The sequence below is a fragment of the Nicotiana attenuata genome, chromosome 6 (assembly GCF_001879085.1).
Source record: "Nicotiana attenuata strain UT chromosome 6, NIATTr2, whole genome shotgun sequence".
In the NCBI taxonomy this organism is placed as follows: Eukaryota; Viridiplantae; Streptophyta; class Magnoliopsida; order Solanales; family Solanaceae; genus Nicotiana; species Nicotiana attenuata.
Window position 1 is genome coordinate 59,135,297 of NC_031994.1, and position 27,017 is coordinate 59,162,313.

Consider the following 27,017-nt stretch of genomic DNA (forward strand, 5'->3'; position numbering starts at 1 on the left):
TACTGGTAATTCATCAATTCTTTCTCTCTCTATAACTTCTACTCTCTTTCTCGACTTCTCTCACTACTCTCTAACCCATTTCTTTTCTTCTTCTTCTTCTTCTTCTACAGGGATCCATTGGAGACATTATCATAATCTCCATTGAAGATATTAGAGCAGTTAGAATTACATTCCTTACAATTTGTAACCTTTTGACTGATCTAATGAAATCCCTTTGACTTCCGCAATTCTCTTCTGTTTTTCAATTTTATTTCATTGAAGTATATTACAATTGGTATCAGAGCTGTGGTGACTGGATGAAGGCTCATAACCCAGTTCTATTGGACTTTGTAGCATATAGAGCTGTGGTATCACATAAGGAAAAAAGGGTGGAACTCAAAGGAATGTATAATCAAGCAATGTTACAGAGTATGTCTAGCAGCAGCATTAAACACTTGTTCAAAAAGGGGAAGATATTCTGGGGGCATTTGTTCACAGTAACAGCAGCAGAGGTGGAGGAACAAGAGGAATTGCCTTCAGAAATTTCAGGAGTACTGCAGCAATACAGTGATGTGTTTGTAGAGCCAACTTCCTTGCCTCCAAGGAGACAGCATGACCACTTCATACCCCTGAAACCAGAATCAACCCCAGTCAGCATCAGACCTTACAGGTACAACTATTTCCAAAAGAATGAGATAGAAAAATAAGTTAAAGACATGTTATCTAATGGTATTATTCAGCCTAGTCACTCCCCATTCTCATCACCTGTACTTTTGGTTAAAAAGAATGATGGAAGTTGGAGATTCTGTATTGATTATAGAGAACTTAATAAGATGACTGTTAAAGACAAGTTTCCAATCCCATTAGTGGATGATTTATTGGATGAACTAAGTGGGTCCTATGTGTTTTCTAAGATAGACCTGAGAGCATGTTATCATCAGATTAGGATGAATGAGGAAGATGTCCACAAAACAGCCTTCAGGACACATTTGGGACACTATGAGTTTAAGGTAATGCCATTTGGGCTAACTAATGCTCCTGCTACCTTTCAAAGCCTTATGAACCATGTGTTTCAGGAGTATTTGAGGCAATTTGTACTAGTTTTCTTTGATGATATTTTAGTATACAGCCCTACTATTAAGGAACATAAGGAACATCTAACAAAGGTACTAGAAGTTTTAAGAAAGGAGCAGCTGTATGCAAAAAGATCTAAATGTTCTTTTAGTCAAGACAAGGTGGAGTATCTAGGCCATATCATTTCTGGAGATGGAGTCACCACTAACCCTTCCAAAATTGAAGCTATGGTGAATTGGCCTAAACCCAAGTCAATTAAAGCACTAAGGGATTTTTGGGTTTAACAGGGTACTATAGAAGATTTGTACAGTCATATGGGGTAATCAGTAAACCCCTGACTAACTTGCTCAAAAAGAATTCCTTCCAATGGGGACAAGAAGCAGAAACAGCCTTTTACAACCTTAAACAGGCCATGACTACTGCACCTGTTTTAGCATTGGCAGATTTTACAAAAACTTTTGTGGTGGAGACTGATGCATGTTCAAAAGGCATGGGAGCTGTATTAATGCAAGAAGGAAGGCCCTTAGCATTTTTTAGCAAAGCCCTAGCCCCTAGGCATTGGGGATTGTCTACTTATGAGAAAGAGTATATGGCAGTCCTAGCAGCAGTGGATAGGTGGAGACACTACTTACAAGGGGGACATTTTGTCATTAGAACTAATCATCACAGCCTTAAATACCTACTGGAGCAAAAAGTAACAACTGCTCTCCAACAGAGAGGATTAACTAAATTAATAGGGTTGGATTATGAAGTACAATACAAAAAAGGGACAGAAAACAAGGTAGCTGATGCACTATCTAGAAGGGAAGTAGAAAATTCCAGCCTATCTGCCATTACTACTACTGAACCTACTTGGATGCAAGAAATTGTTCAGAGTTACCAGAGTGATCCCACAGCTACACAACTGTCTGCTGAGTTGACAATAGCACCTGATAGCAAACCACACTACACTTTACAACATGGGATTTTAAGGTATAAACAGAGGATATACATAGGAGGAGGAGCTCACCTCAGAAACAAGATTTTTGAAGTACTACATCAGTCACCCTTAGGTGGACATGCAGGGCAGTTGGGGACTTACAGAAGAATTAAAGGAATATTCTATTGGCCCAATATGAAAGCTGAGATAATAAAGAAGGTTTCAGAATGTGATGTTTGTCAAAGACTGAAAACAGAGAATGTGCTATCTCCAGGTCTACTACAACCATTGCCTATCCCAGAAATGCCATGGCAGGACATAGCCATGGATTTCATTGAAGGGCTACCTAAGTCTAGCAGTATGGAAGTCATATTAGTAGTAGTGGATAGACTGACTAAGTATGACCATTTTTTAGCCCTCAAACATCCATATACAGCACAAGATGTAGCTGAGGTTTTCCTAAAGGAGATATACAAGTTACATGGATTGCCAAGAACTATTGTAACTGACAGGGATGCTATTTTTACTAGCCAATTTTGGCAACAGCTCTTTAAAACTATGGGCACTAAGCTGAATATGACTACTTCCTATCACCGCCAATCGGATGGTCAAACGGAGAGACTAAACAGATGCTTAGAATCTTATTTGAGATCTATGGTGTTTACCAATCCTAAACAGTGGGTGAAGTGGCTACCTCTAGCTAAGTGGTGGTATAATACTAATTACCACAACTCACTAAAGTCCACTCCTTTTCAAGCCTTATATGATTTTCCTCCGATACAAGTTCCATTAGGGTCCTTACCCTACTCTACAAAAACAGAAGTAGGGTCACTCCTCGCCCAGAGACAACAAATGTTGCAGAACTTAAAGGAAAATTTGAATCAAGCCCAGGCTCGTATGAAGTTTTATGCTGATAAAAACAGATCTGACAGGAATTTGGGAGTTGGAGATCTGATCTATCTTAAACTCCAACCATACAGGCAGACATCAGTAGCAGTGCGAAGAAGTTTGAAATTAAGTGCTAAGTACTATGGCCCATATAAAATCACTGAGAAAATAGGAGCAGTGGCTTACCGGCTCGAGCTTCCACCCGGATCCCAAATCCATCCGGTCTTTCATGTGTCGCAGCTCAAGAAACATGTAGGCCCATCGATATACCCACAATCACAACCTCCAATTTGTGACGACGAAGGTCAGATGCTGGTTCAACCATTAGCCATCTTGCAGAGACGAATGATTAAAGTTGATAACGGAGTGGGGGTGAAGGTACTGGTGCAATGGACAAATCTGGGGGAAGAAGAGGCGACATTGGAAGATTGGGGCTATATCAAGGGTCGATTTCCGGAATTTGTGGCTTCACTTAGACCTTGAGGACAAGGTCTTTCTTCATCGGAGGGATATTGTAATAAACCTATATTGTCGGCTAAAGGAAATAAGAAAGAAGGAATAAAGATTAGGGTTAGAGCTAATAGCACAAGGTGACGTGGCAACATCTGAAGCATTCATGGGTTCGCATGATGGACAGCCTAGATGACTAACCCTATTAATATTCAAGGGTGGAGATCTACTTGGAAAGATTCTAGAATCTATATTAGTAACAGAATTACCAACGGAATAGTCAAGCAAATACTGGTAATTCATCAATTCTTTCTCTCTATAACTTCTACTCTCTTTCTCGACTTCTCTCACTACTCTCTAACCCATTTCTTTTCTTCTTCTTCTTCTACAGGGATCCATTGGAGACATCATCATAATCTCCATTGAAGATATTAGAGCAGTTAGAATTACAGTCCCTACAATTTATAACCTTTTGACTGATCTAATAAAATCCCAATGACTTCCGCAATTCTCTTCTGTTTTTCAATTTTATTTCATTGAAGTATATTACATTGGATTGGGCATTACGTTTAAGGGATATATTGTGTTATCTTTTAGTGCGGTAAGTGTTTATTTCTCATCTTCTTCGTCATCGCATTTGAGTTTCTGCAGATTTTCTGCTCTGCAATTTGCTCAGTCACTCGAACACTAGTACATAATAGATCATACAAATCCTATCGAATAGAGTCACGTCGTCCATTAGTTTATAATCAACCCTTTTGACAACTGATCAGTAATGGAAGAATATATATTGATATATGGTCATTATTTTGTTGAATGAATTGAGAGGTCAAATAATTCATAAATCTGTTTTAATTAAATTTACTATATACCCATTTTAAACTTAGGAACCTAGGCCTATACACAACCAGCTCTTCTCCATTTCACGACAAGTTCGTCTTCTTCAATGAATCAATAGCCCCTCGAGATGATTTTCCTAAGTGTGTGTGGAATATCACTGCAACAATCAATGCCAAGTCTAGGTAATAACTCTAATGTTTCTATAAAAAAACATGCAGTGTTGAAGACTACATGGTGTAAATTCAATCTGGGTCGATTATTTTGGGCGTATAAATATCTTGTGAGTAATGAATATGCAGATTTTATGCTTTATTGTTTAATTCTGTTTGCTAGGAGCTGATATTGTTATTTGTTCTTGTGTGTAGGATGAAGATCCTAGTTTCGAGGAATAATACAATGAACCATGGCAGCATGAATACTATGTGAGATTATTTCAAAAGTACCGGAGAATATGAAAAGAAACCGAAGAGAAATATTACAATATGGAAAAGGATATTGATGTACTGAAGGAGAAACTCAAAGAAGACGAAGAAAAAAAATAATCGGTTGCCGAGGAAATTCAGTTGATTGAAGGAAAAGATAATCAGTAAAAGAGACTGGAGAACGAAGAGAGTCTCTTTTAAAAACGGGCGGGTCTAGTCAGGTCGGATATGAGTGGGTCAAAACGAGTAATTTAAAAAACAGATTAATTATCCGACCCGATCCGTATTTGAGACGGATAAAAAACGGGTTTATCCGGTGGATAATATGGATATCCATATTATCCATGGCTTCTTAAATATCATCACTTATGAGAGAATTCCTAGTCTTCCAAATTTGAGAAACTCCAATTTGAGATTTTACAAATGTAAAAGTTAAATACATTTGATCCATTGTTTATCCATTTGGTTAACCATTTTCTAAGTGGATAATATGGTTTTTTATCCATATTTGACCCGTTTTTAAATGGTTCATTATCCAACCCATTTTTTAATGGATAACTGTTTTCTTTTAACCATTTTGCCACCTCTTCAACAGACTAAGCAAAGGAGAAAGTTATTGTTTGTCAAAGTTATTTGCTTTTTGTTTATTGTAAAATGATATTATGGTTTAATTTTGTTATTGGTACTTTGAGTGCTGAAAATCTCATTTGGTATGACATGTAGTATATTTTTAGAGCTTTTTGTGCATTTAATCCAACTGATGTGTGATTGCTTATTCAATATAATTTGTATAATCCAAGATATTGTGTACTTAATGAATCTTGTATATTTAATTCAAGATGTTATGTATTATTTATTTTACATAAATAATAAATAGTTGCTCCACTGCGGATGTCATTGTGTTATACTCAGAACCTTATGGAGAGGCTCAAAACAAATAATTCCCGAAGGTTGTCATCGAGTAGTCAAAAGAAGAAAGCAAATAATAAAGAAAAACTAAAAAAAGGAAATATAATGTAAGAAAATGTCTCTTTAGATAAACAACTGCACAGATGGCCATTCTCAAGGATACTATTTAGAGATTAGCTAGAAATTACTTTTGTCCTGAAACTTTAAACTAATAATTTTAACTTCAGGACAATTCAGGAAATTTTTGTCCCAAAATTTTGAATTAAAAAACTGATTCAAGACGCACTGGCTAATTCTTAAATAGCGGCCCTTTAGAGTGGCTACCTGGTGTCATTTCTATCCATAATTATTGGACAAACGAATGAAAGAATAATTAACTATATGGACGCAAATAAAATCATGTCAATCAAGTTCAAAAGCCATTTTAAATTTCTAATTTGGCTGGAAAAAATGCAATTTTGGAGTTTCAGTAGCGAGCTTACGCATTCTAAATTTCAACTGTCTACTCTTGGTCATTACATGCTGATACTAAATTTCAACTTTTTTACTCTCGCTCACTAAAATTCAGTCATGGCATTTTCTCAACAACTAATATACCACTTTTTAATGTCACTTCATCAAATATATATTTTTAATGAAACTGACCCATGGGTGAAGATGTGCACAAGCAATGGCAAACGGGCGGGTCGGATCAAATATGGTTCAAGTCGAAAACGGGTAATGAAAACGGATCAATTATCCGACCTGACCCACATTTAATACGGATAAACACGGGTTAACCAGCGAATAATATGGATTACCCATACTATCCATGACTTCTTGTATATGATCACTTTTGGGAGAATTCTAAATCCCCATAACTTGAAGAATCCCCAATTTGAGGCTTTACAAATGTAAAAGTTAGGCCCATTGGTTATCCATGGACTACTAACTGGTTATCCATATGGATAATATGATTCTTATCCATATTTGACCCGTTTTTATAAAGTTCATTACCCAACACATTTTCTAGTAGATAATATGGGTGGTTAACTGTTTTCTTTTAACCATTTTAACACCCTAGCACAACTAAGTACCTTGACGCCTACACTAAAGCACCAACTGAGCATATATATAGCATACAGATGGCTTCACCAAGCTTGAGGGCTGAAGAGCGCTTTAAGAAGGCTTCTAACAACAATTGACACAACAAAAGATTACAAACCATTTACTCAGTGACTAAAATGACAAGCGCTTTAAGAAGGCTTCCAAGTTCAAATGGATCCAAGTTAACAGTATTGATAATCTTGTCCACGAAATGCAGATAATATCCCTACTGACAATTGAAAGGAAACAAAACTCAAAACAAACTGAGAACCATTTCAATCGTAATGAAGGCCGAAGTACACCAAAACTGGGTGTTCATCCTTGTCAACATAAGGAGCTTAATAAAAGAAACCAAGAACCTTTCCACCCACATTCTTCCTTCTAGCCTCCTCATGGTCCATGATACCGGCAGATGTAGTCAGTACAATGTATCCAAACTGCAAGCTCAAACAAAATACTTCAGTACCAGATAAACTTGTGTAATACAAGAGACAGAAGAAAAAATTTCTACATTGGGACACCAAAATCTACAATTTCTATTTTCATTATAATGTAATTAACATGTGACCCCTTCCAAGGTAGGGGTTAAGGCTACGTACATACTACCCTCCCAAGACTCTACTTGTGGGATTACACTAGGCTGTTGTTGTTTGTTTGTAATTAACAGGTGAATTTGACTTATCAAGTCCTAGCTACTAATATAGCTTCATGACATTCTTTCCCCTAAGGCCATTCCGAAAATTTCCACTAGTTATGATTAATTATAAACATTCTTCCAGTAACTTTTAAAAAGTAATAAATGCATATAATCTTCCTGAACATAATTTGTATGAGTGAAAAGAAAGCATCACACAAAATGATCTTATGAGCTGCACAGCAAGGATGCCAGGTAGATACCTGTCTGGAAGGCAACAACCTAGCAGTCCATCCTTCAATCTCCTTAACTCCAACATCAAAACGAGGACTAATGACACCACACTTGTTCAATCTACCATTCAGTTCAACTACAATTTTTCCTGACCTGTGATCATCAACATACTCAAATTCTCCAATGTACCCTACACACAAGGATAGCAAATGTAAGAAAACAACGAGGTTAGGAAATAATAGCTTAGAAGATAAAGTAAACAAGCTAAAGTACCATGCTTCTGCATGACAATAAGGAACTTGATGATGACTTTGGAAGAAGGCCTAATCATGACTTGACGCTTTCCCCTCTTCTCAGCATTGTACATGCTCTTAAGAGCATCATTCAACACACTAACTCTCACCATCTTCTACGACAATTCTGTTCCAAACCAATGCAATAATCAGGATCAAGTGATAACTCTAACAAAAACAGACGACCAAGAATAGCATTTCACAACAAAATTATAGTACAACAATGAATGCAAAGACCTGGAGAAATACTAGCTCAGGACTTGGCATATACGTAAAATAGAGGGACATACTCATTATCTACCGACTTCCGCAGCTAAAACAGCAGACATCAAGATCATCCAAGAAAAAATGGAACAAAAAACAAAACCGGTTTATACAAAACTAAACTCCACTACCACCTAACCAAAAGCTACGAGATCTATTAGCCCTAAATCACCAATTCCTAATTCACGATTTTCTTCGCACTCAAAACTGTCATTTCCAATAATTCAAACCGTATGATAAAATCTAAAATCACTTATCATCATTATTAAGAATCGTTATTGATTCCTAACACCAACAGCCTAGGAAGATATATAGCTGACAAATCAAAGTTACAGTATATCCAAGCAAAAAAAAAAAAAAAAAAAAAACAGAATATCGCAATTCTTTCTCTCTTTTTTTTTCTATTGTTTAATCCGCGGAGATTAGCAAACTTACATGGCGCTTTGGGAGCTCTGGAGACAAGGACGGCGAGAAGAGCTGAGATCTACTTCGCACACAGAGAAGAAAATTAGGGTTAGGTTTTAGCAGGTTAATGTATAGTTGCGGGGGAGAGTGGCTAGGGTTTTGTTGGGTTTTAAAAAAAAAGGATGGGCTGGGTTGATCGGCCGACCACTAATACTATTGTTGGGTAATTTGGGCCTTTGAGTCTTTCACCTTACTCTTTTGTTTACTGAAGAATTTATTGGGATCTTTACGCAAATAGCTGGTCATATTCGTTGTTTACCTTTTTAGTCATATACATAGATTATACGTTAATGATACAGGATTATACACACAATAAATGAAAGGAATTTTTTTCTTCCTATATAATATTTGAAACTTATTTACTAAAATTGTCCAAGTTTTGTATATTACCTGCCTTAAGCAAGTTTTTCTTATAATTTATGTACAATCCATTATTAGTATCTTAAATTGGGGGATTCTTTGCTTGAAAAAGGGCGTAACTGAAGGGAAGGAAGTTCAAATTGTCCTTCCATCTAAATAAGACTCCTTTCAGTTGTGTGTTACCTATTTTAAGCCATAATTAGTGATTACGCCTAATTCTAGTCCTAAAAAGGATAAGCGGTCGCTGCAAATATAATCTGGTCTAAAAGTCCGGAGCCGAATCCCACAAAGAACTAAGGTTTCTCCATAATTGTTCAATATCGCTAAGAAGACAAGCTCGAATAAATTTCTAAGTTATAAGGATTAAGATTCTTATATCGAACTAATTAACTAAGAAACTAAAGCAGTAAATTAACAACTAAAGATACTAAGGGTTGGAGATTAAATTTAGGAGGTCTAGAGTTATGATTTTCCTAAATATTGGAATCCTTCCCGCTATGTTCCCTACAATTTCGCTTATGTATTCTCTACTGATCGTGAGCACTTTAGGTGCCGTAATTCTCTTACTAGAAATATTCTCTCGAACTACGCTAGTTGGCTTTATCTAACCGTTCATTATGTCCACGTCAAGGCTTTGTTATTTCTAAACCTACCTTTAAACCCGTTGTATTGATTTCTCACATACGTTAGGCGTGACGTTGTTCAACAACCACCTAAATATGTATCCTTTCTCAAGCAACACATAATAAATAGGCACTGTCAATCGATGGCCATTCAATCAACTGAAATAAGCACGTAGTTGAACAAATAGACAAATTCAAAGGTTAAATTATATTAAAACATAACAAGAATTCATCCTCCATGAATTAGCTTTCCGACCATATATTGTGGAGCTCAAATGGAGTTCTGAGAGAAAAGTTATGTGCATATAAAAGTTGTAGCCCTTTGAATTAGCTTTCCAACCATATATTGTGGAGCTCAAATGGAGTTTTGAGAGAAAAGTTATGTGCATTTTACTAGACAGTGCGCAATATGCCTACTCGATTCTTAGCTATCATCCGTCGATCCCCGAACACGATCCCATCTTAATTCCTTGGGCTTTTACTCAGACTTCAAAGCTCCAAATTACTTGAATTCATTCCATAACATCTACATAGCTCGAAATCACTCCTACAAGGCATAAAACACATAATTATTGCAAAATACTAGCGATTAAAGCTCAAACTCAACTGAAGTGCAGTGAATTGGAATGTAATAATGGACTAAAATACGTAATTATAGCCTATCATCAAAACACCACACTTAAATCATTGCTTGTCCTCGAGCAATGAAACTACAGTTTATATAGACACGGCCTTTCTAAACAATTCTCCTAACTCATCACATCAAGAATATTTAAAATAGACTAAGCACAAAAGCGTAACATCTTCACCTCATGATTTGACTACACAAGTACCACGCATCATTCACAACTCATCCACTTACTCTAACGTAGAGGTCAAGGATTACCTTTCCTTCATGAATCACGTGCCCTCACACAACAAAGAGAGAAGTTTCACACAAAAAAATAAAAAAATTAAGAACACTTAGGAACTCAAGATAGAAAGAATTCACTCACTCTCAGAAATAACATTCATATGCCACAAAAGATGCACCATAGGCTTGCTCGTAGTGTACTACTCTACTAATCGAGCTCATTCAGTCTAGGATCAAGTAGGACTTTATTTGGTTGTAATGTAGGCTGTGGGACGGGTAGGATACATTTAGATGAGTGACTACACCTCCCTAAGCACTTTAATACATATACTTTAACATTCAAACCCCATACTTATGTCAAACCAAACTCCACCTTCACATCAATGTATATTACCCCATACTTCTTTAAGCACAATTACATCAAGAGTCACCACTTCTCAAGGAATTTTTTTTCCACAGCAATACAACTATTTTTTTTCAATTCAAGTGGCTCTTACTTTTTTAAAATAGTGCACATTTCTCCTTATTTCATTAGTTCCACTCAAAAGCCAAACTAACTACCCCACTCTTTAACTTTTATAAAGTTCATAACAATTTAAGTGCTCATGAGAGGTTAGAAAGTTCAAATAGATGGTTAATTCAAACAAATAGGTAAGGCTTGTAGTGTGGTTGCCAAAGAAACAGGATTACAGACTCAAAGGGGTTAACTACGATACATAACAATTAGGCGGGTAAAATATATATATGGCTCAACAAAGAAACGCTTATATCATTTCCAAGACTGAACAAAACTACTATTTCGCTTTGCAAACACACGGGGCAAGTTCTAGACATCAAATGCAATGCATAGAATAACACAAAACCTTGCACACACATGACACATAACTCACTCAGGATTGGACTCATCAAGACACTCTAGTCAAAGCAGTTAAGCAAAGTTAAGATCATTAAGGTACTTCTACAAGAGTCAAAAACTGAGCCTAAGTGTCACAACCAAAGTACTCACTATTCTCAAGGCATAACAAAGTCAAGAGATATTGCTTCAATTTAATTCATCTCACACTGGCTCCTACTCCTAAAAAAAATAAAATTAACTACACCTAGTTCAAATAAGACCCTTGGAAAGGAACCGCGGCACAAAGAAAAACTAAGGGGGAATTGCTACACTTCCTAACAAAAGATAATCTTTTTGTCCTTTTTCTTTAGACTTAAATCCCTCAAGAAAATTGTCTAATAAACCCATTGTCGGAAAAAGTCCAATTCAATTAAACTAACACAGCTAAAGTAGCATAGAAAGTCACCCGATTCAAATAAAATCCTTGGAAAAGAACCGCAGCACAAAGAAAAATCAAGGGGGAATTGCTACACTACCTAACAAAATAAAATCTTTTTGTCCTTTCTCTTTAGACTTAAATCCCTCAAGAAAATTTTCTAATAGATTCGGGAAAAGTCAATTTTCTCTCTCTTTTCCATAATTACTTATTTTAAGAAAAGAATAATGATACAAATTAAAAATAAATTATATACAAAGTTAATACAAAAATTGATGTATCTACAGCAACATACATACAAAAAATGAATTTCATACAACTAATTATACAATACACAACTTATTTACAACTGATCTAAAATTTGCATACATTGTTCTTACCCAATTAAATACAACTACAACATCATACAACTTAAATACAATTTTCATATAAATTTTATACAATATGTCTTTTGTATGTATTTTGTGTATAATTTGTATATATTTTGTATGTAGTGTGTTCTTCTGCTTCTTCTTTGAATTTCAATCAGAAAATTCAGCCAAATCAAATCTAATATTCACCAAATATCCTCAAAATCGAGATATAGACTCTATAAAATATTCACAATCATTTGCAATAACACCTAATCCAACAAAAAAATATTTCTTGCAAATCCGAATTCGAATTCAAAGCTTCGAAACTTTTTAATGACCGTCAATAGTGGAGAGTCAAATACCTTTAAAATTTATTGATTGACAATTTCAATTTGAACAATCCAGTCAAATAATTAATATACATCTACTGCTAGCTCGCCATCGGAACACCATCAAGAAAAGGGGAAGCCGAGAAAAGCTCCAAACTCCAGCCATGGCAAAATTCAGATCGATAAAAAATTAATCCCTTTCTTCGTCATTATTAGAGAAAATTATGAGTTTTAGAAGAAGAAAAAAATCTTGTAGAATCGATGTACAAAGAGAGTTGATTTGAAAGAGAGAAAGAGGAAAATCTCTAAGAAAGATCGGGTTTTGTCTGGGTAAGTAAGAAATTGTGAGGATTTTTTGGGATTTACTAAATTAAAAGGCTACAATCAAGGGATACTCATTTAAAACTAATTTGTATATAATTGATAAATTGTATATGATCATGTAATTAAGCTATAACTTGAATAGGGAGGGTAAATAAGTTTTATACGTAGTATAGGTAGGTAAAAATTCCTACATGAAATATGTATATATTATACCTCCACCAACTATTTTTAGTTTAAACGTTTGGGTGGACGGCTATTTGAGTTAATTCTTCTTTATTTTCTTTAGTCGAAATACATAAACCACCCCTTTAAATTGTCTTCAACGATCATACAAACACTGCCATTTACTATTTTGATACTTCAAGTGTGTATTAAATGCATCTCGTAGACACTTCACCCTGACATGGCAAGTTACGTGTATTTAGCTATATTTGGGCGCGTGAGTTTTTCATCAGAGTTCTTCTTTCTTGTTTTTAAAATTGAATTAAAATTTGTAAGTGGGTCATATGCTATATTATCATTTTATAATGATAATATATTATTATTTTTAGAATTAGAGTTTGGTCATTGAAATTCAAAATGTGTCCTTTTGTTATCCCCACCATCTAGGTACGCCGGAGACTACCGGTTGGGTTCACGGAAGGAGGAGCCGTGTTTGGGCTTGACTTCATATCTTCTTGGTGGGAACTATTTCTTGCTATTTTTGTTATTTTATTTGTTGGGGTACCATCGTAGTTGTGATTCGTCTGATTATTAATTTTTTTACTGAAGATTGATCGAAAAATATGAGGTTTATGTTTTGTGGCGAAGAAGATGGCGTAGCTCCAGTGTTCGCCATGGTAGCAACATTCCGGCGAAGCATCGCATCTAAACTCTGCAACTTTGTTTGTGTTTGGTTTTCCCATCTTTGTTACTGTCCGTTCATCATTTTTTCTATTTATAGGTTATCAAAAAATGAAAAAAGAAGTTCCTTCCTTCACAGGAAACTGCGCCAGAAGACTTTTTCGGTGACTGTTCGATTCATCGCCGACCCCTATGAGTTGCTTTTGTAAGAACTTAAGATGGGTGAATATCACAACCGAATCCCAAAAGGCCAAACACTGCCAGTGCAAGAATTGGCCTGGTGTCAAATTTGCTAGCGAATCCGGCGACGGCGGGGATGTTAAACCTTCTTCTTACCGTTTCCTCTAGGGAAGTTGAAAATTTAAGTAATCCGGCTTTCTTTAGATTGTACTCTAATTAATTAGTGGTGGCTGGAGTTTATGTTAGGGTGAGAGAGGTTCTTTCTCTTACCGTAAAACTATGATAACGGAAAATAAAATTTTCTCTTTCAAACAACAAAGAAGATGGGTGAGAGAGAGAGTTTTTAAATTGCATATGTCAAGTTTTTATTATAAACTAGTCTCTCCCCACGTGCGTTGCACGTGTATGCCCAGTCATATAATACACGATTTTATAAAATAATATCAACATATTAGAATGAAGCTTTTATTAAATAATTATACATAAAAGAATAATGTATAAACGATTAATGTGATTCACTGTATTGTGACTTGTTTGTCGAGTCCATTACTCAAATGGTCACTCAACTATCCCCAATTATCTCCTAAAGTCACTTTTCTTTCATTTGTAATAACAAAGTCACTGAACTATGCCTATTGCACTCAGAAGGTCACTCAACTAGATTTTTCAAATTTTGGATTGCCAATACCTATTTTATCCTCTAAATTATAAATATTTGTCTTCTTTTTATTTTATTTTTAACTTTTTAATTATCTGAACCTATTAAATCCAAGGAGAAAGATCTTTAATATTGTAACATTGTTTTCTACTTTCGTCACCGTTATAATTTGTTTTACATAACCATCAACCGTAATCTTGATGCAAGAAGAATATCATGCTCGTCTTTATTTATAAATAATGTTTGTGATGTTTACATTAAACCTATGGTATGAATCCTATATATGAACATTTACCAAGTTATTAGATCATATTATAAGAAAAGCATGTCTATTGTGAAAAAATCTTAAAAGCTACCTGCACAAACTTTAAATGTTGGTTCCAAGCAAAAACCAATCTTTGCCAACAGCCGATTAACTTAAGCGAAATAGTAACTTCATTACCGAGTGAAACCTCCCAATACCATCTGGTGACAAGATAATTATATACATATGATGTTAGTACGTACACTATCGTCCAGCTTTTGAATAATTAAATGTCTACTACAATAATCATCATAGTACAAATAATAACCATATTATAACAACAACAACAACAAAAAAGATTCTAGAAATTAACATCACAACGATACCTCTACTTCATAACCTTCAGATTTTGCTTGTTCTGTAGCCCAGACCAAATTCAACCGATCAGTAAAATAGTTCTGTAAAGGACCAAAGTGCATTATAAACATAAAATGCAAGCAAATCATCAAATCACTTCATTTTGACTAAAATTAGCATCATTTTTTATTTATTTGATTCCCCTCCTCTTTGATCCTTCTTTGTTGGAAGTATTGCTCCTTTGGTGATTCAAACCCATGACCCTGGGGTGTAGGTGGGAGGTGCTGACCATCTGAGCAACCCCTCTTGTCAAATTAGCATTATTGAGTAACCAAACACAAACTGTTATGAACTTATTAGAAGAGAACACGCTAAGAAATCAAGACGAAAAGTAAAACGATAAAAGGAAAATTATCAGTATCATCAACATTGAATTGAAGACACATAGATAGGGACAAAGAAATCATGTACTGTTTTCGATGAGGTTCACTAGAGTTTAAGTGTTTGGCATGGTGATTGTTTATGGAATAAGCGAAGGATTTGGTGGAGCTTTTTCCCGCATAAGTACAGAGTACTATATGAAGAATATGAAAAATGCACCCTTCTGAATCTTAGTTTTATTCAAGTATAACTTCAATTATAATTTTTACTCGGTAAATTAAGACGCATTAATAAACATGAGAAGAGTTATATGAAGAGATAGGTGTTGTTACTGTTAAACGAAGGCAAATGGCACTTACACAGTTGCAATACAATTAAACACAGTATTGACATCATAAAATATGAATATGTTTCTGATTCACTTGATTCCTCATCCAAATAACTGAACCATGAACCCACAGATACATCCTCATTAGCATACTTGTGCAGAACGTGCATAAGATGATTAGATCTCAAGATTAGCAAACAGCATTCACACAAAAAAGAAATACAATCCATGTGTATTGGAGAAATCAAATTTTTACTACTTCGCACAGATATGTAAATGTCTAAGCTAAGTCATAGGGGCAATATATTTTTAAAGAGAACGAAACTAGACGGTGCAACTCTTCGGGAGCGAACTCTAACTTTATTGTAGATATGTGGTCTCAGAATTCTAACTTTCATGCATATGAAGTAGGTTGGAACATTATAATAAAGATCGTATACATACTAACAACATAAACCGGGCACCTAAATGACACGTGCTAATTTCAGATCTTGCTCTTTCACATTAAAATAACTCTACTTATGTTTTGAGTCTTGTATATTCATAGCAATATGATTGATTTTTAAAGGAATGAAACTAAAAGGTGCAACTCTTCGAGAGCGACCAACAACTGACGTGAATTCTTTCACTATCGGTATGATTCCATTGCGTTAGGTTTTTTTGGACAAGCATGATATTTTGGTTATTTAGAAGGATATTTTGGTAATTTAACTTTTAGCTCTTGAGGTTCCCACTTTTATAATAATATAGATATAGATAGATAGATAGATATAGATTATACGTGTCAATTTTTAATTGGTTTATTTGCCACGTCATTGGCAAGTGTAATTCACTCACATAGTATTTACTTGATACGCTTTATAGGCACTTGAAGTGTCAAAATGAAAAAGAGATCACTTGAGATGTTTGTCTGATCGTTGATGACAACTTAAAGGGCCCGTTTATGTATTTCGCCTTTTCTTTATTAAAATTTTGTAAGTAACCTTTGAACCTGGAGAATGTTAATTGAACCGGAACGTACACCAATGAAATCCTTGCACACAATGAAGTAGGGAATAATTGATTATCTATACAAGACAAGTTTAAAACAAGAAAAGAAAACAACTTGACACATATGTTCCGCACCAACCCAAATTGATGGTATAGTAGTTAAGAAATCTATAATAATACCTTCCTAATCTAATTCATCTATTACCTTAAATTTTACACACTGGATTAAGAAATTTAACACAATTTTTCTGATCAATTGTTTTTGCTCGACATGAGTGTATAAGGGAATTAGTGTGTGCAGGTGGAGTGGAAAAATATTTTCTTTTTTGTTTTTTGGTTAAAAAAGAGCTTTTATATATTTAAAGATAACGCATACAGGGGGCGGGGGTTTCATTGGGCACCCCCGAAACATCATTGTTACAAGTAGTAGACATATTACTAGGTTCTACTCCCCTAGTGGGGGTAGAATGTACAAAAGTACTAGTTGAACTATAAGAAAATACTACTGCCTGTGGTGGATTTACAAGGGGAGGGCTAGTTGCTTCAAAAACACAGGCATTTACAAGTCTTGTACAGTCTATTCCCAGGCAGTCAGCTTGGTAGTGATGCACTACAAAAGGTGGTGGATTGGCAAAAAGCTCCAAGCTGCCTCCATTCTGTTGTTGTGCCGCATATTTTGCTAGGCTATCCGCTATATAATTTTTCTCCCTGTATGCGTACTGGATGACTGGATCATCCATGTGTGAGATCATTGACCTGCAGTCATCAATTATATTAGTATAGCTGGGGTGGTCATATTTAAGAATTCGAATTACCTCGGATGCGTCGACCTCGATATGAAGAGGGAGAAGTTGGTAGTGATGTGCTAGTTGTAATCCTTCCAGTAATGCATATAATTCAGTGTCTATTGGGGATCTAGCATGTATTTGTTTGTAAAATCCCTATTGCCAGTTCCCCAAGTGATTCCTAAAAACTCCGCCTACTCCTTTGTGGTTTATATTCAGTTTATAGACCCCTATTGGTGGTGGGTTCCATTTAATATGTAGAGGAATTTTTTTAGGCTTTCGTTGGGATGTGTTGGTAAGGAAGTAGTATTCCGAGGCCTTAGAGATTATTAGTGGCAGACTGATGGGATGATTTTTGCTGTTCAAAAATGCTTTGGTTACGATTTAGCCAAATTTGCCATAGGCTAAAAGAGGCAAAATATGAGAAGGTATGTTATTGGGGGTTGGAGTGGAACTAAGTGTTAAAATCATGGATGAGAGTTACGCGGTTTAGTTTGGTCCATAGTAATTTGGCTTTAGGGCATTCAAAAAATATATGTTGAGCCGTTTCAGGGGCTAGTTGGCATGTGGGACATATGAGAGTGTTGATAATAGAGAGGAGTGCTAAATAATTATTGGTGGGTAATCGATCATGGCAACATAGCCAAAGGAAATGTAATAATTTCGGTGGTAGGTGCAGGCGCCAGAGCCATTTAAATAGTGGTACGGTGTTAGAGGGAAGGAGGGAGTGGTAGCTTGATTTCACCGAGAAGGTGCCATTGTTTGTGAGGGACCAAACGATTTGATCAAATCTCTGGTTAGTTTTGGGTAAGTTGATAGCACGGATTTATTGTATAATGTGATCACGTAGTTGGAAGGATATGTTATTGAGCTGCCATGAGGCGTTTGGAGTGTATTGGACTACCAAGGTGGATTCTTCATGAGGTAATAGTGGCCCTGCAATTAAGGAGTGAAGTGTGGTATTTTCTCGGATCCAGGGGTCTTGCCAAAATTTTATATTTTGCCCCGTGGCAATTCTCCACTTATATCCCAGTTGGCAGGTGGACCAACCTGTCTGGATGTTTCTCCAGATAAAGGAGCCATGTGCTTGATCCGGGGACTTATATTTAGAAAGAAGTATTTTAGCCCAAAATTGGCCAGAATTATGGAAGAGTCGCCATGCCAGGCTTGCAAGAAGAGCCTTATTCTTAGTATGTAATCGTTGAATGCCCAGTCCACCTTCGGATTTTGGGAGAGTGACCTTTTCATAGTGTTTTAATTGTGTAAATTGTGACCGCGTGAATATATGTGAGTCAATATTTATATTTTGCTTTTTTTTTTCTTTGAGAGTTTGTTCAGATAAGGATACGAAGGAATCTTGCCATTTGCCAAAAGTTTTATTGGCTTTTTTCTTTTTGCCTTTTGATTTTCTTCAATGTTTGGATTATACTTGATGTTTTAAGCGTCAACACCACACAAGGGGGGAGGGGGGTAATTTGTGTGGTACTCAATTTTCGCAATAGAAGAACCTGGTTCTTCTAGGTGTTCCAACTACTGCTGTTTGCGGAATAATAAATACATAAAATAAAGAACACAGAGATTTTTACGTGGAAAACACCTGGCTCAAAAGGTAAAAAAAACCACGACCTACTACTCAGTAGGATTTTCCCAAACTTCCACTAAAATCACTGAGCCAAAACAACATTTACAAAAACTCTTTGTAAACCTAAGGATTAACTCTAATCCCGTTGTGGCACACAACCTCAACTGTTGCGACAACTTCAAGTTAACTTTAACTTGAACACTCTAGGTACCTAATACAATTGCTTCTATGAAAGCTGAAAGGTACAATGTAAAATCACCTACTACAATTGAACTAGAATAAAAGATAGACAGGAACTGGTTCTTCTATCTCGTTCAAGTAGCTTCAGGATTGCACATTCGAATCACACATAAATTGCTTGCAAAATCGCCTTGCTCTTTTGCTCTCAATTTAAGTTTAACTTCTGCTTGTGTGCATTACCTGTAAAAGAAAGCAACACTGACATTTAATAGGTTAGTGATCAGAGTTTGACTGAGATTCAATTGCTGCTCTTCTATCGTAGAAGAGTTCATGATGTTCTCAAACTTTAACACTATCTTTATCCTTGATTGTTCTCTTTATGTAAGGAGTCTTTCTCTTCTTATCCAATATGCAACCTTTTCGGTCAGATCAGGAGATATTGGTGCTCGATCAATTAGACTTATCTCCTTCACGTGCATCTCACACGTGCATATAGATCATGACTGTGCTTCACAAGATGGACCTGGTCCATGTTTGAGTTCTTTTGTCAATCTTCAAAACTTCACCTGTTCTTGGGCCAACAAATTCCCCTTTTTTGATGATGACAAACTCTGTGCTTTTTACTTATTTGGAACCTGTAAGAACTCAGCTTAACCATCAATACCAAATTTAGAGAATTCACTTATCATCAAGAACCGGGTTAATTAGGTTATAAATATCACTTATTCAGAATGTGTAAAGCACAATATCTCTTCCCCCTTTTGGCATCATCGAAAAGTTGCATACAATGTGTGAGTCCCAAATATTAATAAGTACTCATGGCCACTGGGGCAACTGCAAGTGCAATCATGGTTAAATCATCATTAATCAAGCAAACATATTTAACTATCAAGGCAAAATAAACACGGAACAAGAGCAAAAGGCAGTAGATGTCATTGATAGAACTATATTGCCACCACAATCCACAAAAAGAAAGAAAAACATTCAAACCATGAGCAAAAAATAGAAAAATCCCTAATCTGGGTCACTGAAGGACTGGACAGGTTCAGAAGACAAAAGCTGGGATTCCTAAGGCTTGGAAGAGCTAGAGGGTTGACTTTGGGATTAGAGAAGTTTCAGCATATTATGAAGAATTCCATCATTCTTCTCCTTTTCTTTGGTAACCTCAGTTCTGAGAGCATCCCTCTCAGATTCTACCTCTGCCACACGGGCCTTGAGCCTAGCTATCTCAGCATCCTTGGCTGCACATTCCTGAACCAGAGTCCTGACTTTGCTGTTGATAGGAGTCTTCTGGGATAAACCAGGTTCATCATTTAGAATTCTCTTGAACATGCCTCAAATTACCATAATAGAGAAAATTTGTAAGAGATCAGTGTGTCATATTAACACATGTCACAGGAGTATACTAATTAAAGTATGAAGCTGAGTAAGAATTAATCTAGATATTTACACAAGTTCAGATTTCCTAGCCAAAAATTATTTTTTTTTCATACTGCATTTTGAGCTGGGCCTATTAGGTGATCTTAATCATCCCTAATTTCAACCTGTTCCTCTCAAAGTTTTCTCTACTCAGTGCTTTAGTGAAGATGTCAGCAATTTGTTTATCAGTAGCACAAAATTCTATGGAGATCAGTCCTTTCTCATAGTTATCTCTTAAGAAGTGGTGTCTAACATCTATGTGCTTAGTCCTCTTATGATGAATATGGTTCTTTGTCATACTTATAGCACTAGTGTTATCACAGAATACAGGAATGCAACCAACTTCAATACCAAAATCTATCAGCTGCTATTTGATCCACAGCAATTGAGCACAACAAGAGGCAGCAACAACATATTCAGCCTCAGCAGTGGATAAGGCCACTGAATTTTGCTTTTTAGTAGCCCATGATACCAGACATGAACCAAGAAAATGAGCCATACCTGAGGTGCTCTTCCTATCCACAAGGAAACCTGCATAATAAGCATCAATATACCCTACTAGATTGAAATTACTACCTTTAGGGTACCAAAGACACAGATCAGGAGTGCCTTTCAAATATCTCAGTATCCTCTTGACAACAGTCAAGTGAGACTCTTTTGGATTAGCCTGGAAGCGAGCACAAAGCCCTACACTGAAAACTATGTCAGTTCTGCTGGCAGTAAGAAACAAAAGAGAACCAATCATACCCTTATACAACTTCTGGTCAACAGATGAACCAGGTTCATCTATGTCTAATTTAGTGGCAGTTGCAATGAGGGTGTCTATTTCCTTTGATTCATCCATTTAAACTTCTGATCAGTCTNTGCATATTTCTGTTGATGGATCATGGTTCAATTTGGGCTTTGTTTGATCTGTATGCCTAAGAAAAAGTTAAGCTTACCCATCATACTCATTTCAAACTCATTCCCATTAATTTGGCAAAGTCCTTACTTGGTTTGTCAGTGGTGTACCCAAAGAGTATGTCATCAACATATATTTGTACCACAGAAGATCCTTGCCTTTTTTTCCCTCAAGAATAAAGTACTGTCAATTTTACCTCTTTTGTAGCCATGTTCAAGTAGGAACTTGTACAATCGTTCATACCATGCTCTGGGAGCCTGCTTGAGTCCATAGAGAGCCTTGTCTAATTTGTACACGTGCTCAGGACATTCCTTGCTTTCAAACCCTGGAGGTTGTTTCACAAACACTTCTTCTTTTAGGTAGCCATTCAAGAAGGCACTTTTGACATCCATCTGATGAAGAGTGAATTCCATGTGTGCTGCAAAGGCTATGAGGAGTGTTATTGCCTCTAACCTTGCAACTGGAGCAAAAGTCTCATCATAATTTATACCCTCTTCTTGGCTGTAACCTTGGACCACCAGTCTTGCCTTGTTTCTTGTAACTGTTCCATCTTCATCAAGTTTGTTTCTGAAGATCCAATTTGTGCCAATGACTGATCTGTCCTTGGGTCTTGGAACTAGGTGCCAAACTTGACTTCTCTCAAACTAATTGAGTTCATCTTGCATTGCATTTACACAATCTGTATCCTGCAAAGCCTCAACAACATTTTTAGGTTCAATAAGAGATACGAAAGCATCAAAAGCACACAAATTCTTTAATGGTGATCTAGTTTTGACTCCAGAGGTTGGATCAGTAAGTATGTTCTCAATAGGATGAGAACTTTGATACTTGTGAGATTTCACAACCAACTGATTTCTGCTAGGTGCTTCTCCCATGTTCTGTTGCTGAGGAACAAGGTCATGAACAGGTTACTTTAGGAGATTGGTTTCAGTTCCTATTTGATCATTTCCCCCTGTCAGGACGCCCTGGATGGAAGAACCTGTTCCATCACCTGTTCCTTCTTTTGGTGCCACTTTAACTTGTGCTGAAACTTTAGTCAAATCTTTTACGAGCCCACTAGCCTCATCTTCATGTTCCCGTCTCTTAGAAAGAATGTTAGTTTCATCAAACACTACATGAACGCTTTCTTCTACACATAAATTGAACACTTTATATGCTTTGCTATGTGAAGAATATCCCAAGAATACTCCCCTCATCACTTCTGGGATCAAACTTACCTAGGGAGTCCTTTCCATTGTTGTGCACAAAGCACTTGCATCCAAATGCCCTAAGATGGGATATATTTGGCTTTCTCCCTTTAAGTAATTCATAGGGAGTCTTCTCTACAAGAGGTCTAGTCATGCACCTATTGATGATGTAGCATGCAGTGTTTACAGCCTCTGCCCAGAAACTATGAGGCAGTTTACTAGAAAGAAGCATTGTCCTAGCCATATCTTCAAGAGTTCTATTCTTTCTTTCAACTACTCCATTTTGTTAAGGAGTCCTAGGTGCAGAAAAGTTATGATCTATACCATGCTCATCACAAAATTCAGCAAACTTAGCATTTTCAAATTCAGTTCCATGATCAGACCTAATGGATGCAAGTTGATTACTTAGTTGTTTCTGAGTCTTTCTAACAAAAGCAGTAAACATGTCAAATGCTTCATCTTTAGATGTTAAGAATAGTACCCAGGTAAACCTAGAGTAATCATCAACAAGTACCATCACATATTTCTTACCACCTCTGCTCAATGTTCTCATTGGACCACAAAGATCCATATGAACCAGTTCCAACGTCCTGGCTGTGCTTACCATTTTCTTGCTTTTAAAGGATGATCTTACCTGCTTCCCCCTTGCACAGGCCTCACAAACTTTGTCTTCCTTGAACTTGATGTTAGGTAGCCCTATCACCAAGTCCTTGGAGACTAATTTGTTGAGTTGATTCAGACTTGCATGACCAAGTCTTTTGTGCCACAGGAGGGGATCATTATCCAACACACTTAAGCAAGTGAGTTCGTTTTCTGAAAGAGTAGATAAATCTACAATATAAATATTGTTAACTCTTTTTCCCTGCAAAATAATCCTGTCAGTGGTAAGGTTAATCACAAAGCATTTGGTGGAGGTAAATGCTACAAGGTTACCTTTGTCGCACAGTTGTGACACACTGATTAGGCTATACTTCAAGCCATCTATCAAGTATACATTCTCAATGGAGTGAGAGTCTGTCTTACCTACCTTTCCAACCCCAATAATCTCACCTTTCTTCCCATTTTCAAAGGAGACATTAGCTCCTTTTAAGTCTTCAAGTGAAAGGAACTGGTTCTTGCTTCCAGTCATATGTTTTGAGCAGCCACTATCCATGTACCATATTTGGCTACTTCCCTTCACTTGGACCTGCAAAAAGAAATCAAGGGTTAGTCTTAGGAACACAAACTAGTTTGGGTCCCTTTCTATAGGCAAAGGGGTAAATCAAATTCCTTTTAGTCCACCCAGGCAGCCTATTTTTCTTTTGAACAAAGGCTTTGTTCTTTTGACTAGCCTTTTCTTTTGCATTACATTCATTTTTGTAATGGCCAGTCTTGCCACAGTATGTGCAAATTTTGTTTTCAGGAAGAGTAAGGTACTTGCTTTTAGGGTCCCACTTAGGTGCTTGAGTCCCATAGCCAAGTCCTCTTTTTTTTGTTGCTACTGTGATGTTCTTGTAGCTAGGAAAGTGCATCAGAAGCCTGTCACACCTCTTTTTTCCCACACAACCCTATTACGTGGTTGAGTTAGAAGAGTTTTTCCAATCAAAGTGACGTTTTGAAAAGGGGTTATTTATTATTTAGAGTCCCCACTTGGAATTAAGTTTTGGTGTTCCAAGTCACCTTTTATTGAATCCCTTATCAAAAGGAGGATTTGACTCCTAATTTATGGTCTACGAAAACAGAAGACTGAGTAAGGAATTCTGTTGACCGAGGGGAAGGTGTAAGGCACCCCTCGAGTCCCGTGGTTCTAGCACGGTCTCTTTATTGACTAATGTAGGTCTTAAATCAAATTTTTAGCTATTCTTGTATTTTATTGATTATGACTTATCTATTACCACTTCACTTAATTTATTATATTTTTATTAATAATTTATTTATTTATTTATTTATTTTTTTACCGAGATGCAGTATGCACACAAGGTATTCCTTTGAAAGTAGACGTGAAACCAAGGTACAGAATGTACACATGGTTAAAATATAATTATTTTACATTTAAAGGCATCAAGACACGGGAATGCACACATGACCGTTTTATTACTTAAGCATATCAATCCAAGGTTTCGGGGATGAACACATGGGCTAATAGCATACTTAAAATATTTAATTATTTTGTCTTTTAGATTCGAGATTTGTATTTGTACATTATTATTATTAATAAAATTGCTTGCTACTAAGTAGAATTTTTTCTTCAGACTCGAAAGCTTTAGAAATTTAAAAAAATCTATTGTGATAAGCTACTCGAAACTACTTTAAAATAAAAATTAGGTAGTCGCAGATAAAAGGCCATCCCTACTTTAGAAAACTAGAGATGGTTGGAACAAATGAATGTAGAGAGACAGAAATAGTCCAAACCAAAAACGCCAAATATGATATGGAGAGGACTTACAAAAGAAGGAAATAAAAATTCCAAATTGTTTGCTGGTGCTATTTTCCATTGCCATAAAAGACTAAGCCGTCTTCCCATTTGATATTTACCTATACTTTCCTTAAATCATAACTTATGTCCTTAATTTAAACTATTATTATTATTTTTTGTTTTAATCTAGAAACTTTAAAGAAGTACTATGCAATTCGTACTGGAACTTCATAAAAAATTTAAAAAAAAAGTAGTTAGCCATCATATTATTTATGTAAACAAATGCTAAAATTTACAACTACAACCATTTAATATATAAGAGCATGGATACTTTTTTTATCAAAGAAAGACTAATAATAAAAAAAAATTAGCAACTCAAACAGTAGGACTAAGAGAGGCTTTAGGAAATTAAACGAATATATCTCGTGCCAATACAAGTGAAGATCAATATTTTAGGTTCAAACATTTCTGGAAGAAAAGAAACTATTGAAATTTTTACCTACTAGAACTAAACATCTTTTTCTAATAAACCCGCTATTTAATATAATAACTTAAACAACTTAAATCAATCAAACTGGATTTAGTGACATAAGATCCATAATGTAGGAATCTGGAACATAAACTTTAACACATTTCATGCAAGTTCTTCAACAAGACTATAATTCATAATACTAAAAATATTACAATAAACAAGAAAACGTAGTACTTCACCTGGAATAAGCAAGATCTTTTTAGTAGATATAATGAAAATTCACTGTAAGTACAACTTCAATTCCGAAAAATCATACGGATGAATAGAAAATCGAGAATCGCGGCCAGAAGCAACAAACATCAACAAACTCGAATAAAGAAAACTCCACTCAAGATCTCTAAAATTTTAACAATAAAATTGTCTAGAATATATTTCACTCTCAGAAATACTTTTCTTTTCTTTCAATTTTTTTTTCAATTCTCGTTTCTCCTTCTGTTCAAAATGTTCTCCTTTTCAAAAACCTTCCCCCCTTTTTTTAGTTTTGTGTTTGAGCAATATATAGAATGTTTGAATTAATGGATAAGAAGAAATGGGACGTGGGAAAATTGTGAGGCATGATTGTGTGTGCTAGTGTAAAGTGAGGGGGAGACGTGAAAGGTGGGGAAAGTTATGCTAAATGGGGATTATGTTGATTAGGATTGTTAGCAAATAAAAAAAAACAGATCTTTTAAATCTCAAACTTTATCTCTTTTACATTACGTTAATTTTGTTTAAATATTTTTTGTCCTGTATTTTAAAATATAAAATTAAGTTTATTATAAAGATAAAAAGATTAACCAACATTTCTTACAATATAGGAAAAACAAAATATTTATATGTACTTTAAAAGATACTAACAAAAACTCTATAACTTACTTATTAAAATTCTAATCATATATATATATATATATATATATATATATATAAATTAATCAAATAAAACCTATTAAGAATAAGATAAAAGTTTAAAACATCAATACTAGACCTAAAAGGAATATTTACACTAAATAGTATAAAATTTGAGTGTGGTAAAAAATTAGTTGTTCACAAAGCCTTATTCCATTTGCAAGTTCTGTCCAGTTCATGCTTTACCTTCCCTAGGTCTTCCTTTAAGATTCTTATCTACTCATCCCTTCTGTACAACTCATCCTTCATTTTTCCTAAGTTTTCTTCTAAGGTGAGATGTGTGTGATCATCTTTCTTCTTACCTGTTCCTAATTTCAGTTTTAAATTCTCAGACCTAAGCTCTAGGACACTGGTGTCAAGTTCAAGAACCTGGTTCTTCAACTCAGCATTTTTACTGTCACTCTCATTTGCCATAGATTCTAGATTTTTACACTTGACTTTTAAGATCACACACTCCCTAGACAGATCTTCTTTCTCATTGTTAATTATCTTAGACTTATCAATGAAATCTAACAATCGTTCAGACAACCTTTGTTTAGACAGAAATTTAATTTTGTCTTTGAGATGAAGGACATTTACCTCTTGTTCATCATCTGATTC

The 27,017-nt window shown here is 35.6% G+C and overlaps 1 protein-coding gene across 1 annotated transcript; it reads right to left on the reverse strand.

Moving 5' to 3' along the window:
* LOC109227062 (40S ribosomal protein S15a-1) lies at positions 6,662-8,555 on the reverse strand. Its single transcript, XM_019392062.1, has 4 exons — positions 8,428-8,555; positions 7,709-7,855; positions 7,465-7,625; positions 6,662-7,004 (listed from the first exon to the last, which is right to left on the reverse strand). Exons 2-4 carry the CDS (start codon positions 7,839-7,841, stop codon positions 6,906-6,908), a joined length of 393 nt encoding a protein of 130 aa, XP_019247607.1. The 5' UTR covers positions 7,842-7,855; positions 8,428-8,555; the 3' UTR covers positions 6,662-6,905.

Coding starts and splice junctions, on each gene's coding strand:
- LOC109227062 (XM_019392062.1), bottom strand. CDS start 7,841: ATGGTGAGAGTTAGTGTGTTGAATGATGCTCTTAAGAGCATGTACAAT. Junction 7,626..7,708: donor TATTGTCATGCAGAAGCATG/GTACTTTAGCTT, acceptor CCTTGTGTGTAG/GGTACATTGGAGAATTTGAG. Junction 7,005..7,464: donor GGTTGTTGCCTTCCAGACAG/GTATCTACCTGG, acceptor TTGAGCTTGCAG/TTTGGATACATTGTACTGAC.